At 38.2% G+C, this 15,920-nt stretch overlaps 1 protein-coding gene across 1 annotated transcript in view; it reads left to right on the forward strand.

Moving 5' to 3' along the window:
• Nucleotides 1-15,543, forward strand: part of LOC135464345 (microtubule-actin cross-linking factor 1, isoforms 6/7-like) — a 49,235-nt gene extending 33,692 nt beyond the window's left edge. The window contains exons 28-41 of the mRNA XM_064741770.1: nucleotides 3,587-3,746; nucleotides 3,902-4,063; nucleotides 4,328-4,453; nucleotides 4,969-5,112; nucleotides 5,445-5,633; nucleotides 6,558-6,661; nucleotides 6,949-7,081; nucleotides 7,391-7,553; nucleotides 7,860-7,972; nucleotides 8,466-8,597; nucleotides 8,790-8,904; nucleotides 10,443-10,613; nucleotides 12,034-12,141; nucleotides 13,117-15,543. Coding sequence (XP_064597840.1) covers nucleotides 3,587-3,746; nucleotides 3,902-4,063; nucleotides 4,328-4,453; nucleotides 4,969-5,112; nucleotides 5,445-5,633; nucleotides 6,558-6,661; nucleotides 6,949-7,081; nucleotides 7,391-7,553; nucleotides 7,860-7,972; nucleotides 8,466-8,597; nucleotides 8,790-8,904; nucleotides 10,443-10,613; nucleotides 12,034-12,141; nucleotides 13,117-13,388 — 2,092 coding nt within the window. The 3' untranslated portion in view covers nucleotides 13,389-15,543. The remainder of the gene's footprint in view (nucleotides 1-3,586; nucleotides 3,747-3,901; nucleotides 4,064-4,327; nucleotides 4,454-4,968; nucleotides 5,113-5,444; nucleotides 5,634-6,557; nucleotides 6,662-6,948; nucleotides 7,082-7,390; nucleotides 7,554-7,859; nucleotides 7,973-8,465; nucleotides 8,598-8,789; nucleotides 8,905-10,442; nucleotides 10,614-12,033; nucleotides 12,142-13,116) is intronic.
• Nucleotides 15,544-15,920: the final 377 nt, after the last annotated feature.

Here is a 15,920-nt window from a genome sequence, read left to right on the forward strand (position 1 = left end):
CTATGCTTGTAAGCAAGTGTAACATGGCTAACAAGAACAAGATTAATTGTCCTCGAAGGAAAAGAAAACAAACAGCCATTGCCTGTTAAATTTGAGTGATGCCGGTGTGTATTTTGGAGTAGCTTCTCAAATTTTTTTGTTGTTGTTGAAGCATATTTTTTTATCAGAATTAGCATCAGTCTGCCACTAACTAGCCGCACCCTTTACTACTCCAACGAATTGAACCATACCAACATTTGAATTAGATTGTTGAAAGTAATTTATTGATTTAAATGACCAGTGTTAGAAATATTTCACTTAGATAATGCCAACCAGATGTAATGGTAGAGGAAACCAATGCGCTTGGGGTTAACCACCGCTTTTTGTAAGGTAACTGAAAATCCTCCTGACCTGACAGCGTAGTTAAAACAGCAATCGCTGGATTCGAACTTGCGCCTTCGTTGAGCAGGGGTCGATTGTCTGTTACGAGAACGACCCCTAACCGGATGGAACGGCAGCTGTACTTAAATAAGTCACTGATAACTCAGGGACTTTTTATTTTTCACTTGACATCGTGGCATCCAACCATATTGTTGATAACGGATATCTGTTGGAGTAGAAGTTTCTCACTAGCTCGCATCTGGGTTATAAATGCCATCATCGCAAACTAGGTGCTCTCGATTATACCACGTTTTACCCCCCACCCCCACTCCCTTCTTCTCCTAACCTCAACAAGCGCCCCCTAAATGGGCCTCAGTCGATGTAAATACGAGTGAAGTCGGAATCCCTGACGGGAACCCCTCCGTGATGTTTATTAAGAGGGTTGGGAGGCTAAACTATGACGTCGGACTGGGCCCAGATTACGTTTTTTGAACATTGTAACCACAGGAGGTTGGGACCTGACCCAGATCTCACATTGTGAAGGAATGTGTCGCCCAAGCTTCAATAACCTAGACAGTGTGTTCATATTAGACGCGCAGATCTGGCCTGATTAATAGAATCTACTCCATTGTTGTGCGAGACAAACCGTGATACAAGAAAATATGGCGATTAACTGCTTAACAGCGACAACCCTAGGAAAAGTTCTCAGTATAACTGAAGTGACATTTACAAAGAGCTATATGTACATTTCCAAAATTAATTGGTAACTACTAATTTTACAACAAAAGATAACTCTTGAAAATATGTATTTTTTTTGTAGTAAATTTGCGACGATAAATTTGGTAAATGTAAATGTTGCGTATGTAACTAGAGAGATTATATTACGCAGAAGACACCATTTTGTTTCTCACCATTGCTTGTAAAAAGATGATCTCGTATTGTTTTTTAATTATGGAGTAGTCGAGATACTGTTTTAATAACTGGCGCTAAAGAATATCTTTTTGTGTGTAGATTTTCTAGTATCACGTATCTACAGGATAAAGATATGAAAATATTGTCATCATATTTTCATGTCCAGTGTATGTCCAGTCCAGTCCAAGAAAGACATATTTTCTGTTTATAAGCCCGGATTGCCTTCCAAATATTTTGTCAAGGTATCAAACATAGGCCGAGCCTTTTTCCTAATGCAAATCATTTTGCACATGTAAATATTTTGTCGAGATATTCTTGTAGAACTAGTTTGTCTGGTCTCGGGCGATTTACCGCTCACTCCGCACCTTACACGGGAAACTTGAGCTGTAGTGTCGTCTGCTTTAATGGAAAACATCTTTCTTGACAAATGCAAAACGTATTTGACAAAACAGATATAAATGAGTGTTCCTTGAGGAATTCTCCTGTCATATCACATTAGCGAAGACTTTTCACCCCCCCCCCCCAAATAGGATAAATGTGAAGAAATTTCTGGAAGTAATTTTTATATTTGAGATGTATTTATGCAAGTATTGTTAAGCCGTGTTACGTATCCAAGAAATACACGTAAAAACTAACATTACATGTACGTTATGCGTGATAATGCACGTAATATGTTACACCATAAAAGTGTTGGAATAACAGAACAAGTCTGTTGTATATAGCATAATTGTTTGTGGTAATAATCTAATGTCTCCTACAAATGAAAAGATTAGATTTTAGAGTGTAAAGAGCATATCACCCTTCCCCTGACTATGCACCTGATTTCTGATGTGTTCTCTGTAAAATTTTCCACTGGAGACGTATGTTTGCAAACATTATTGTCAAATACAAAGGCAGAAGTTTTGTAATTTTGCCTCCTACAACATTTTAACTGTATATATGTTGAGATACAGAGATAATTTTACGCCAAATTTGGAGGATGTCATTAAGCAAAAGAAGTGTTGGAATATTGATGTAACGTTGTTGTACCAAGAAAGTGCGATTCCAAACGATTTTGAGCTACATTTTGTTTGCATACGAAAGGAAGGGTTAATAATATTTTGCCCCTCCAATCCCGCCCCATAATTTATTTAAACTAGTTAAAGTCGTTGCCACACGACAGCGCTGTTTTCTAAGCACTGAGATGCCATTGTCAAAAATGTGGCGGATACACTGTCACACAAGCCGATTGGCCACCTGTGTTTTACAAAGCTTCAAATGTCAACACATCTGTTGCGTATTGATTTTTGAGAACTCCATCGGGACTAGTTTTAAGCCTTAGCTGAGTTAACTGTGCACACGAGACGCGCTAGCTATAACCTTTCGCCTAGGATTTTTACCTGGATTTTAAACTGTGCAGATGAACAAGAAGCTGTGTATAATTTTGCATTATCCGGATTCACGTTCTGCTCGAGCATCACAATGGCTACAGAGTCAGACGATACTTGGGCTTTGCCTGATGATTTGATAGACCCACATATATTATCATGGATACAAAGGTACCGTGCTCTCTGTATGACAATCTGTCATCTCACTAAACTCGCCATTTACGGCAAGAAAATTTGTTTTGATATCATTTCACCTGAGTCTGTGCACCTTGAAATGTATACGCTTTCGTCCAAGCGTCATTGAATTTTTTCACTATTATAGCCTGTTTTGTTAAACGTGGACAGTTATAAACTGAATTCAAAATGGCCGCCTTTCAGGGTCATCGGGTGCAATTGAAAGACGTAGTAACGCCTTTTTTGTGTTGTATACGGAACCACTGTCGACTGGGGACACGTTTCAAGTTCATGATGACACAGATGTTTTAATTGTTGCCATGCAGATATGATGTAATTCTATTTTTAACTTTATACTAAGCCACATACAAAATAGCTTCTTGTTAGCTCCGTATTATGATAGCCATACTGTTCTTTATTGATAAAGACTATACATTTCACGTTTCTTCCGATGTTTGAAAAGTTACAAAGTCATTAAGTAAACATCAAAGCCTACAGAAAATTATTAACTCTTTGAAATTTTGCTGAACATGGTGCATTGGAAATAGTCCCTAATTGTACCCATGTATTAGCAAATTACAGCTGTAAAAATGTATATTCTTTTATAATTGGTGATTATCAAATATCTTACTATGCCATCTATATTTGTTTTGGTTCTTTATATACAACTTCACATAACTGGATTTGATAAGACAAAATAATCTGGTCGTGTCCTCTTGTATCATCTTGTGTCTAAAGCATTGAGGGTTACAATCGTGAATTTTTACTTACAGTCAAAACAAACTGGACGAGGCACTGCTAAATTCCGGACGGGTTTCGGACGCCCTCGTATCTCTGCTGGAATGGCTGCAGAGGACAGAGGAGGGGCTCTCCGAGAAGCAACCCGTGTTGGGAGATGTAGACACCGTCAGCATTCTTATAGAGCAGCACCGGGTAAGAGATCTGAGTATGTTTTCATTGGCTAAAATAATTTATCTGTGGACATCATCAGGCAAGAACAACAATAATTCTCCTAAGGATGCAGTCTTAGTGTGCTGTCAAGCTTTGCAAGGGAGTTTTTAAACTTTCATCCCTCATTTTTATTTTAGGCTCTTCAGCAAGAACTAGTTGCACGAGAATCTACCATCGCCTCTATGAAGGCGTCTGGCGAACTCCGAAACAACCAGTTGGTGGAACTCGATACCCTCTGGGACAGAGTCAACCATCTTGCCGACGTCAGAGAGACCAGGCTACAAGAGTCGCTGAGATTGGTAAGTCTTATCTAGTATCTCTTATTAAGAATAATATTTTTTTCCCTATTTGATGGCATTTTATCGACAGATGATGCCGGACACTCTGGTCTGTTCAACTCATAATGATGATCCGTATATTAGTGAAAATATTTTAAGAATGGCTTTAAGCAAAATCAAATAAATACACAAACACAAATTTAAATCTGCAGATGCAGGTTTTTGATGAGAAAACTTTCATCGTATCAAACATTACAGTTAGAATTCTGATTATTCTACCTTCAGGCTGAAGAGTTTCAGGAAGTTGTACAGATCATGCGCGAGTTTCTGCCTCAGGCAGAGGGAGAGTTAAAGGTCAAAGGTCTTCCTGAGGATGAGATGGCGATTATTCAGCTGATAGAAAGACACGAGGTAAGGCTGGACCGACACTTCTGACATTGTTGATAAAACAGTGCATTTAAAATAAACTTAAATGCAATGTCACGTGGTTCAGAATGAAAAGAAAGCATTACTCCACACACCGTATTTGCGGCTGACTACTTACTGCCGAAAACTGCTGAATGATTTTGTTAATGTAAGGGTCGCTTATTCACTGAATATATTAAAATTGATAAATGAGTGTGTGTTGATATGATGCTGGTCACGGAGACTGTATACCGTTGACCCGATGAAGTTGTCTCCCTTGATTCAAACCATCCCATGAGATATGTTGTATAACAGGTGCTTCGGAAGAGAGTTAATCTAGTATCCAGTGGGAAATACAGACATTAACGTGTTTATATGCGCTAATCGGTAAGAAATTTACGAAATGTAAAAACGCTTAAATCAGCCTTTTTACCAAGCATACTTATCAATAGATGTATGTAAATCAGCGCACTGTCTGTCAATCGTTGTAATGCACTTTTCAAACAAAACTTTTGTTTTAGAAATTCCAAGAGCAGCTTCGAAACCACCAGGACCATGTTGACAAGATCAAAGAACTTGCAGAAGACATACTGAGGAATTGTCATCCCAATGCGGTCCGATTTGTCAAATACTACCTGACAATTACACAAACCAGATGGGACCAGGTAGGAAGCTTTCAGAGTTTATTAAAATACAAAGCCTGTGAGCTAGAGTTTGTGTGGGCTTTTTAGATAGTGATTCTCAAGTCGACGAATCAAGGTTAAGTTTTATGTCAAATGTATCAAACGTATTATATCAAACGTATTTAATCGATATTGTTCATAAATTATTTACAGATCTCTACTTACTTAATAGTCATGTTTTTCTGTTTTTAGACATTTAAAATGGCGGAATTCTTTAGCAGTCTGTCATTCTTCAGCAGTCTGTCATTCTTCTCCAGAGGGAGTGGGGTTGTATTTTTTTTTAGCGCATTCACACCTATCCTCTGTTTTCCCAGATTTTAGCTCGGGCTAAGAGCCGGGCTGAGCGTCTCCAGGATGCTTTGAGGAGTATCCAAGGCAACGCCGCTCTCCTCGAAGAACTATTGGCCTGGCTGACCGACGCACAGGTGCTCCTTGCGACCAAAGAAAGGGACCCCGTACCTGACGATCTGAAGGTGGTGGAAGAGCTGGTCACAGAACATTTGGTAAGTAACGACTTCTGTTCGTACATTTACCTAATTTACAAAAGTTAAACACAGTTTTGGCTTCCATGTTGAAAAAGTTTCAATTACGATTCTACCTAGCTTTGAACAAATGGTTATGAGAATCCACATTTTTGCCAAAAAAAAGGGGGTAGGTCACAGCCATAATTAAAGCCACAGAAAACACTAACATAAAGTACATATCAGATAAAACACCATCAACTACTGTTAATAGAAATAGTTCGTTGTATTTGTTTAGAATTTTTCAGTCTATTAAAATGCATATGAAGCTATGGATTCTACGGTGGCCATGTCTGGCCATATATATTGGGACCAGTGACATCACATCAGGCTGTTGTCACTGCGATAGACTGCTAAATTTCAGTATTCGAAAGCCCATACTGATAGATCTACGAACGCTTTATCCGAATGGACCTTGAAACAAGCTGTTTCAAGCAAAAAAATATGGATGTGACGTCACTAACACCCTGAAACACCACCTTATGTATCAAATGTTTTAAAACCATTTTACTTGGTTGTAAAAGTTTTTAAAAAATAAATGGAAGTATTTTTTTCTGGACAGTGTTTAATTATCTTTAATTTGATATATACTTCAATTTAACGTTTTCTTTTCCTCTAAGTTTCTTCGCGTAAAATGTCTTATGAACAGAAGTGTAGTCATTTAGACATTTAGTCTTTATAAGAAATAGAACAATACCATAAAAAAATCGTGGTACATTTCATACCAATGTAGAGTTTTCTCACTTCCGGTTTTTTCCACACAAAAACCTCAACGCTGTGAAATAAGTGAACAATTCCTGAGTACAGCTTTTAAAACCAAATAAATAATGAATTTAATTATGAACTATTGCCACTCATCAGTATTATAACTAATTTCTTATACTTCACATATATAACAACCACTAGGAATTCCACGAGGATATTACAAGTAAAAACGCCGACGTGGATCGCCTCACCAAGGTAGTGTCAAGTGAGTTTGCCAAGTATTCACAAGGAAGGAACTACGGAAGGTGAGAAAGGCCAGATTATGTTTGAAATAGGTTTGATTCCATGTTTCACTATGGCCGTTAGTGTCTTGTTTTCTAACAGATATTTCACTTTCTTTGTATCAACAGTCATCGTTTGATTGGTTATACAAAAAGATAAAAAAATATAACATTAAGATGACAATGTACGTCTTGATTTTATTTTTTATCCTTGTATAGATGCAATTTGAATTCATGTTTTTGTCTGTACATGTGTACAACTGAACGGAAACATTTTCATATTCTTATGCATTGTGTCTTTTGACTTTCAGTAATTGGAAGCTAAATGAAATCGACACACAAAATCCACGGGTGCACGCTCTACAAAACAAATGGCGGACAGTTTGGCGCATGTCCGTTGATCGAAAGAAGCGGTTACAGGATGCACTGGAACAATTATTGGAGGTAAATATCTTAACCTTTCCAAAGATGGAAATTCATCATATTGGTCAATCAATCAATCAATCAGTCAACAGATGCTTTGGGAACCCCAACCCAGTCATGCATGACGACCTAATAATTTTTGGTCATCAGCAACCATATATATATTCTAGCAATTTTGTCGCGTGCATACACATAAAATATACATACAATAACGGTTCTGTTGAAATGCGGGTTACACAATCTTTAAGAGGGATAAGAAAAAATATTCCCATTATTGATATTATGAAAAAGAATGTTTCATTAACCTGATTTGGTTTTCTTTTCAAACAGTTGGAGAGTTTTAAGACATTTGATTTCGACCTGTGGAGACAGCGTTACATGAACTGGATAACTGCCAAGAAACTGAGGATCACGGACTTCTTTCGGCGGCAGGATAAGGACTGTGATGGGGCACTCACCAGAGAAGAATTTGTGTTTGGAATGTTACAAGCGAGTAAGTGCATTAGTTGGGTTTCTTGTTAATATTAGCCTGTGTATCATGAATAAACATCTGTTTTCTTGCACTATCGTGAGGCAAGCTACTAGTTAGCTGTTTGCATCTTGTTGGTTATCTGATAGGTGCGATGGCTTCAAAGTAAATCAGGCTGGGTTCTGCTTCTCTGTAAATGATCACAGGCTAAACAAAGAAAAAATATTTGATTCAGTATGGTGAAAAAATCCAAATGCGGTAAAGCATCTGGTTATTTTAAACGTTTTTCATGTGGGTAATGTTTTTATTTATTTGTTTTTTTCCTTTCAGAATTCCCTACTAACCGCACAGAGCTGAATGCGGTTTTTGACATTTTTGATCGTAATAACACGGGTTATATTGAGTATAAGGAATTTGTTGAAGCCCTGAGACCAGAAAAACACGTAAGTAAACATGTTTTACGCCAAACTTCGCTTATATTACGGTGACATTATTATGGTTGGAGGGGACATAGTTGAGGGAAAAGCCTATCAAAAATAAAAAATCCTCTAAAAATGAAATCTCTCAAAGTTTTTAATACTTTAGCAGCAACATTTGAATAATTGATGTGGGAATTCAATGTATACTGGTAGTAGTTGCCATTTATGGTACAGTCTGATGTCCGTGATACACTGTAAAAACTAATTGGTGACATTGACAGAATACTACATCAAAGTCATTGTTACATACGACAGATTTGGACACTGAGTCGTCAACAACAAACTATTATAGGACAGATTTCTGTCGGCCTTGCTTCACTCAGAAAAAATATGTTAAATTTAACAGATAAGAATTCACAGTGTAACGTGAAAAAAAAACAGTTTGTTTCTTGTTAAATGTTTGTTGCCGTCCTGATTTGCTTGTGAATTCAAGAAGACATCTCTGTAATCATTTCAGCGACGTGGTCAAAGGGGCAAAAAACCGAAGACGGAATCGGAGCTAATCCACGACGACATTGAGAGAAATGTCTCCCAGTGCCAGTGTCGAAGACAGTTTAGGGCAGAAAAGATAGATCAGGGAAAATATAAAGTGAGTGTGCTTTTCACATTAAACTTATTTTATTTGGCAGACCATCCAACATATTTTGGAAATATTTAACTTTGATCTATTTCCATCTTATATGTTGTATTGAAACCATGTTTGAACTTCATGTAGAAAGTTTGAAAACGTTAACATCGAACTGTATTTTAATCAGATACGTCTGTTCTCTTTCTTACTAAGTTTGGAGAAAATCAAATCAAGTTGGTCCGATTTTTGAACACGACGGTGATGGTGCGAGTGGGCGGTGGCTGGGTGACGCTCTCCCAGTTCCTAGAGCAGAATGATCCTTGTCGTGGTGAGTTAACTCTGTCTTAACTAGCGCCTACCTGTAGCATACCTAGTACACATGCACACTTCATCCTTTCCTTAGCACACTGCACTCACCTAGGCAGCACAAAAGGTATCCAACAAGGAGTCCTATTAGGACATCAAGTTTTCTTAACCTTTATGCCTCACTAATGGGTTAGTGTTCATAAATGTTTCATTATTTCATTTTTGGAATTTATTTTTAGGTGACCGTGAAATACAGTAAAATTTTAGTACCTTGATGAATTACGCATATAATGGTATACGTGAGATTCAAAGTTTTCTTTTCTATTCCACGAAAACTGTGTACATGTTTCTGACTGCATCGTAAGTACAAGTAGACAAAGTCCCCAGTATTTGGTCATTTGAGCATTGATCTATGTATCACTCTGTAAATATCTGGAATGAGCCATAGAACCTAGTGGCCAAAAGTAGATATCTGAATCGGTAACGGATAGATACTGTGAACAAAAACACTTATAATTTCAAATATTTTGGACTTAAGACTATTGTGTAGACATGGCAAAATTTTATTTGCATTTGTTGTTTCACTGAGACCGATTCACGACCATGTGTCCATTAAGTCAGTTTGGCAGAAAGCATTCTTGTTTATGGTGTTTATTTTACTTTACTCATTTTTATTTCGTTTTTGTTGCGACGTATTACCGCTATATATCTTGTATCGTCAGCCTTCATGATTACCCAGATGCCCTGTACTCTTGTTCCATATGAAATACACATAATCTGTGGACATTATTGGACATCAGTTATTGCATATCCTTCTGAAGTATATTATCAGTTAAGACACGTATCACCTAGTAATTAGCCCAGCAAATAACACATACTCATTGTCTTTAGCTTCTGTCACTTTAGAAACATAGAGAACTCCGTACTTAAATAGCTGTTTCATCACAAACAAGCTGGATAGATACAGGTCTTCACCACTCTGGGATAAACGCAAAAAACGCAAGATAAAAGAAACATATCGTTATGCAGTTAGAGACATATCTAGTCGATAAAAGAAACATATCGTTATGCAGTTAGAGACATATCTAGTCGATGCATTGATATTATTCACAAGACCACTAGTGTGATATGGAAAAAAGCTTACTGTTGTATTTATTGACAACAAAATATTGTTTATCCAGGTCAGGTGTAAGAGATTAAATTTCCTTCTTAGATACGTCCGAGTATGAATAACCATACAAGTGTTCTTTTGCCCTCAAAAATCTCTGTGAAAATAGCCCCTAATTCCAATCTGGGTCAAAACTGGACCACATCTGATGTTTCGTTCTGGACTCGTTTTTCAAACTTCTATACATGTGCCTTGAGTTATTGAGAGGAGTACCTTGGATATGATGTGCACAGCACCGGACTGGTTGGTAACAGACATACTAAAGAGCAATGTGCTATCAGGAAAATTTCATCTCTTAATTAGGTTTCATGGCCTAATTCTTTATGTCAGTGAACATAGATCAAATAAATGAATAAATTCAATTTCCTTCTTCCTTTCTCGCTGATGAATAGCTAAAGGTCGGACAAACCTAGATTTAAGAGATCAACTTCAGCTTCCCGATGGCACGGGCGAGAGAGGTACTCCGCGGAGGTACGGGGCACCCCGCAGTGTCACCCCGTCCTCCACACGATCTCATAAGAAACACACCACAGACACAGGCTACGCCTCCTCCAATTCCTCAGGTATTACGTCATTTCCTGTATTCTCCCCGAGCATGCGTACTAACCTATCTCTAAATTGTTTTAGAGCTCGTGTGTGCCAAGTTTCCGTTTCCCAATGTATGGGTACTCACGTGACTCTCTACAGTGATCGTGTGTGTCTAGTTTTCGTCTTCTCTGAGCATGTGTTCTGGTTAGGTATCATAACTGGAGGCCAGGATTTGAAGATTTATGGCTGAAGTTTTGTAGAAGCGATAAACCATAATTGTGGTAATACGGTCCAGCGACAGGAACCGATTCCCAAACGTTAACCCCTTCTGATGATTGCAGAATCAAAGTTACTGGAACATCACGCGAGAAAACTGTGTTTGGGTGCCAGATGTTACTAACTTCCGTCTCTTCTGGTATATATATATATACATATATATACACGTCACTTCCTGGTCTCCACAAGCATGAGTGCACACTGAGCTATATCCGAATATGTGTTAAATAGTTGATGAGTTTGCTTTTCTGCATGGTGTGTTTAGCTCCCTTTTAATTGTACTAAAACCATTGAAAGACACTGATTACTTTAATCCTTTGGGATATCAACTAGTTTTTAATCTTAGGGATGTCTGCTTTGTTGGCTTGATGTTTTATTTTTTTGTTTGGTTGCGGTTTTATTATTTTGTTATCTTGCTGTTTTATTGTTATCTTGCTGTTTTATTGTTTTCTTGCTGTTGTATTATTTGTTTGCTATTTTATTTTGCTTGCTGGTTTATCTTGCTTGACGTTTTCCTATTGTTTTCTTAGACTATCTGTTGTTCTGACCATGTCGCATAGTTATATGTAGTTGGTCATAACCTTCTGTTATGTCTAATCAAGAAGGAAGTGTTTATATTTATATCCTAACGGTGTTTGATGTACTGTACACATGATTTGCATAAATCCTGAACTTGAATGAAGTACTTTTCTGGTCTAGCGATAAAACACGTCTTTACTCAAGGGCACAGAGCGTCGACCAATGAGGCAATGGCTGATATGACTGAAGCAGCAGGGAACATCCTGGAGCAATCAATGGATGAATCAGCTAGTATTGTGGGGCAATCACTGGCATATTCTATCGAAGCTAAAACAATCGTTCCCTACCAGCGAAGTCACAGATTCAAATCTATCTCTCGCTGTTTCGCTTCTGATTAACACCAAAGGAAATTCATTAAGTACATGTACATGGTAAAGTGGGTTTTTTTACAACGGGCATTGCGGCTTCCTCCGCCCATAAACCTCGTCAAAGGCCGTCGTATAAGTGAAAAGTCGTGTGGAGTTAATCGAGTGAAGAAAACCAGTGTTGTCTTATTCAAGAGAAATGCAATTCAGAATATTCACTGTTGGTCACACTGGATATTTGTCCTAAGTTAGAGAGGCTGTAACCGTAAATGTGTCGATTTTTTTTTCTTCTCAGCTGGTAGTTCAGGAAATCTGTCAACATCTAGGAGAAACAAAACGACCACTTCTATGATTAACTTGACGGACATGGGCGGTTCCACGCCGAGGCGGAAAACAGAATTCGGTAAGTATAAGAGAATCGGGAAGAAGATGTGCGTTCAAAACCGGAATTGAACATTTAAATTTGTAAATTCCCCTTTGACCACAGTCTGTGGGCCTTGGTAACAATAAGCGATCGACCACGTTAGTGTGGGCGTTGCTGCGTTCTAACGTTCGTTGAAGGGCACTTTTCCTTTATCAGTATGATGAGCATATTTGTATTTGTGAAAAGGTCGTCAGTCACTTGTCGAAAGTGGACAGTGTATCCCGAGCAGTCCCATTTATTCCAACCATGAAGTCGGTTAGCGCGCTAGCGCAGCGTAATGACCCAGGAGCCTCTCACCAATGCGGTCGCTGTGAGTTCAAGTCCAGCTCATGTTGGCTTCCTCTCCGGCCGTAAGTGGGAAGGTCTGGCAGCAACCTGTGGATGGTCGTGGGTTTCCCCCGGGCTCTGCCCGGTTTCCACCCACCATAATGCTGGCCGCCGTGGTATAAGTGAAATATTCTTAAGTACGGCGTAAAACACCAATCAAAAAAAAAAAAAAAAAAAAAAAAAAAAAAAAATCCAACCATGAAACTGCCAGCATCGTATAAGAGAAAACTTCTTGAGTACGCAGGAAACAGCAGTCAAATAAAACCGTAAACAGATGCTGCCTTATGGAATAACCCTTTAGATGGGGACAGCAAGACGAGTGAGAAAGAACAAATCTGTCTTTTGCTCAATCTTTAAATGACTACCATCACCAGTACCTTAACGGCTATGGCAATTTTGTGGCCAGCTAGACTAGGACAAGATGAATTGCAGTAGTCACCGAAGATGTAAGAGACGATCATAATGATACTGATTGGGCACGGGTGCAATTACAGCTATAAAAGTAACTATTTAGTTGAAGCGAAGTAACACTAGTTATGTCTCCCCGAAGTTTCTTTACCCAAAACCATAATTTTATTGTGCAATATTCGTTCTGGTTATCAATCTATTTCTTCTTTCTGTCATTAGGATCTACTAGTGATCTTAACAGGACTCGTCGGCTGAGCGATTCCTCATCAAGTCTGGCTTCAGGAGTGGGGAGACCAGCTAGGAACATAAAGTCGCCGGCACCTTCCTCTAACAGGCCGAAGACTCCGAACTACATGAGTCCACGGTCGACTGCAGCCAGCCCAAGTCCAAGAACGAGCACTCCGAACAGGCCGAATACGCCGTCTAGTGGCAAAACAGGACGAAGATCAAGGCCGACAACTCCTGTACAGCACCATTATGGCTGGAGGTGATAGCTCACGGCTGTGTTCATAGACATCTTCAGAAGTGTTCCTTCCGCGGGATTTTTTAATTAGGTGAACATGTACAAATTTTGCTTTCAGGGCTTGTGAGAATTCATATGATGTGTGGATGTTACCCAAAGGAATAAAAAACTGTGAAAATGTTGAAGTGTGGAAACCCTGCGGTTCAGTAAGTCACGCTGAATTTATTAAGGTGTAAATCACAGTGTAAAGCGAAACAGCACGATCGGTTCTTCTGTTATTGAAACTTTCCATGTGATTACCAATGTTAAGGAATCCCTTTTGTCCAAGAGAGTTTTCTATTTTTGTATGATTACCCATATAACATTCCTATGAAATAAGTGTATTTTTACGTATATTAATGTCTTAAATAACAAAAACACTGACACAAAATACGGAATTCGCTTTTTAACGCCGTTAAACTCTCGCCTATTTCTGTGTTTAGTTAGTGCTTATGGCTACGATACGAATATTGTATTCTTCTAAAATATGCTTTCGGTAATTTTATAATCACACATATCTATGAATACATTCCAGCGCGCCAGAAGTAAAATCGTCGGAAAATGTCCTTTTGGCATTCATAAAAAGGCGTTTCCAGCATGTCCTTTAACTGCTTATTTTATACCGTGCAACATGTATGTATACTACAAACAATGCGGGTCTGCCAGCAACATGCGGATGGTCGTGGGTTTCCCCCTGGGCTCTGCCGGGTTTCCTTCCACCATAATGCTGGCCGCCGTCGTGTGAGTGAAATATTCTTAAGATGGCGTAATAAACCAATCAAATAAATAAATAAATACAGACAATACGATGAATGACCAAGGACAATAATTTGGTAAGCGTGGATGTATCTCATGAAATATTCAGTGTATGAAACCTATTTGCTTTACATTTGGTGGGAATGTTGACAACGGCCACGTTGGAAAGTTTGCGAGTGCAAGGTGGGAATGTCATTCGATCCAAACTGGAAATGACCAGCACGGGCAATCAACCATTTGATATTATGCACAAAACTAAAAATCTGTGCAAAACGCTTATACCTCGGTTGTGACTTTGCAATATTTTTAAAAACTTCAAGCAACATTTTTGTTTAAATTTGATAGCTAAGGTTAGATTAGATGGATCTTACGTTCAGCGAATTTGGTTTAGGGTTTTTGTTATTATGGATGTTTAGTTATATTTTTCATTTCCACGTCTTCAGTGACAAGTATTTTATTTGCCATATTTAAGTTAGGACATAAAGGCAAATGTGTTCGTGGAAAGTCCGAATTTGTTTTAAAAGGTTTTGTTTCCCCAAACTGGACTATTGGTTATTCTCAACTTTTGCAAACAATGATGTATTGTTGGAAGCAAGTGTCCAAAAATTTTTAAAAGGATTTCAGTGTGGTAAAATTTTAATGATTTAAATTTATCAGTGATTCTTTTTTATTTTCCCACTATAACTTTTTTTTAGTAAAATCTGTTTTTCTTGTTTTCTGTTAAGATTATCGTTGCATATTGAACTATTGCATGCAGATCATTGTGCTGCGCCACTATATGATATGCAGGAATCAGCATAAAGGTGACTGATGTTGTTGTTTTACTTTTGGTTTCATTTTAGCAAATACTAGCCAAGTAAAAGAAAATATATCATATGGAATAACATGGTTACCTGGTTCATCTAGTAAGCATTGAAACGTATCCATTGTTTAGGCTGCCAAAAGATAGCAATCTCGATGATGTTATCGATGAGTGATTAGCATAATCCTGGTTATACCGAATTTAAGGATTTCAAGGCGAAAACTTCGAAATTAAGATTTTCTGAAGGTATCACACACTGTGCACAAGACGTAGATATAAATTTGAACCACAGTTTGTAGGTATGTCAAGCGCTGGCCGAAGTTCCTCATTTTTATTTTACACGAAATAGATATCAGTTACGCTTCGTAAGCATCGTATCACTATTTTATCTTCTGCGTTTATGTTCTTAATCATGCATATATCATATTGTACATATCAAGGCTGTATAGAATGTATTTATTAACACTATATATTTTTTCGTCTAGCTTTTAATCGTTTATCATATTATACGCTCATATCATTTCCAGTGTTAATAAGTATGAATTACGCACGCAAACTGTATCAGCAGTGCAAGGATGGACGCAAATAAATCATTTCATATTGATATCGTTGTTTTTGGCAAATGTCTTTTAACAGACCAAGCTGTTTACATGACTGAGATTGCCTCTTCTACCTTATCCCCAGCTCATGCTGGCTTCCTCTCCGCCCGTACGTGGGAAGGTCTTGCCATAATATAGATAAATAAATTTTACCTTATCCCCACCATGGATATAGACGCGTGCTTTAAAGGGAAGCACGAGGTGCGGGTTTTTTTTTTTTTTTTTTTTTTTAAAGTTATTAACAATTTAATGCCACCCGGTCACATCACACTGACACCGGGCCAACCAGTTTCTTTGCTATAACCCTTAGCGCCGAGCAAGGCAACAGCAAGTTTCATTTTCACTCTTGGGTAACACCCGATCC

Source organism: Liolophura sinensis, chromosome 4 (genome assembly GCF_032854445.1).
Source record: "Liolophura sinensis isolate JHLJ2023 chromosome 4, CUHK_Ljap_v2, whole genome shotgun sequence".
NCBI lineage: Eukaryota > Metazoa > Mollusca > Polyplacophora > Chitonida > Chitonidae > Liolophura > Liolophura sinensis.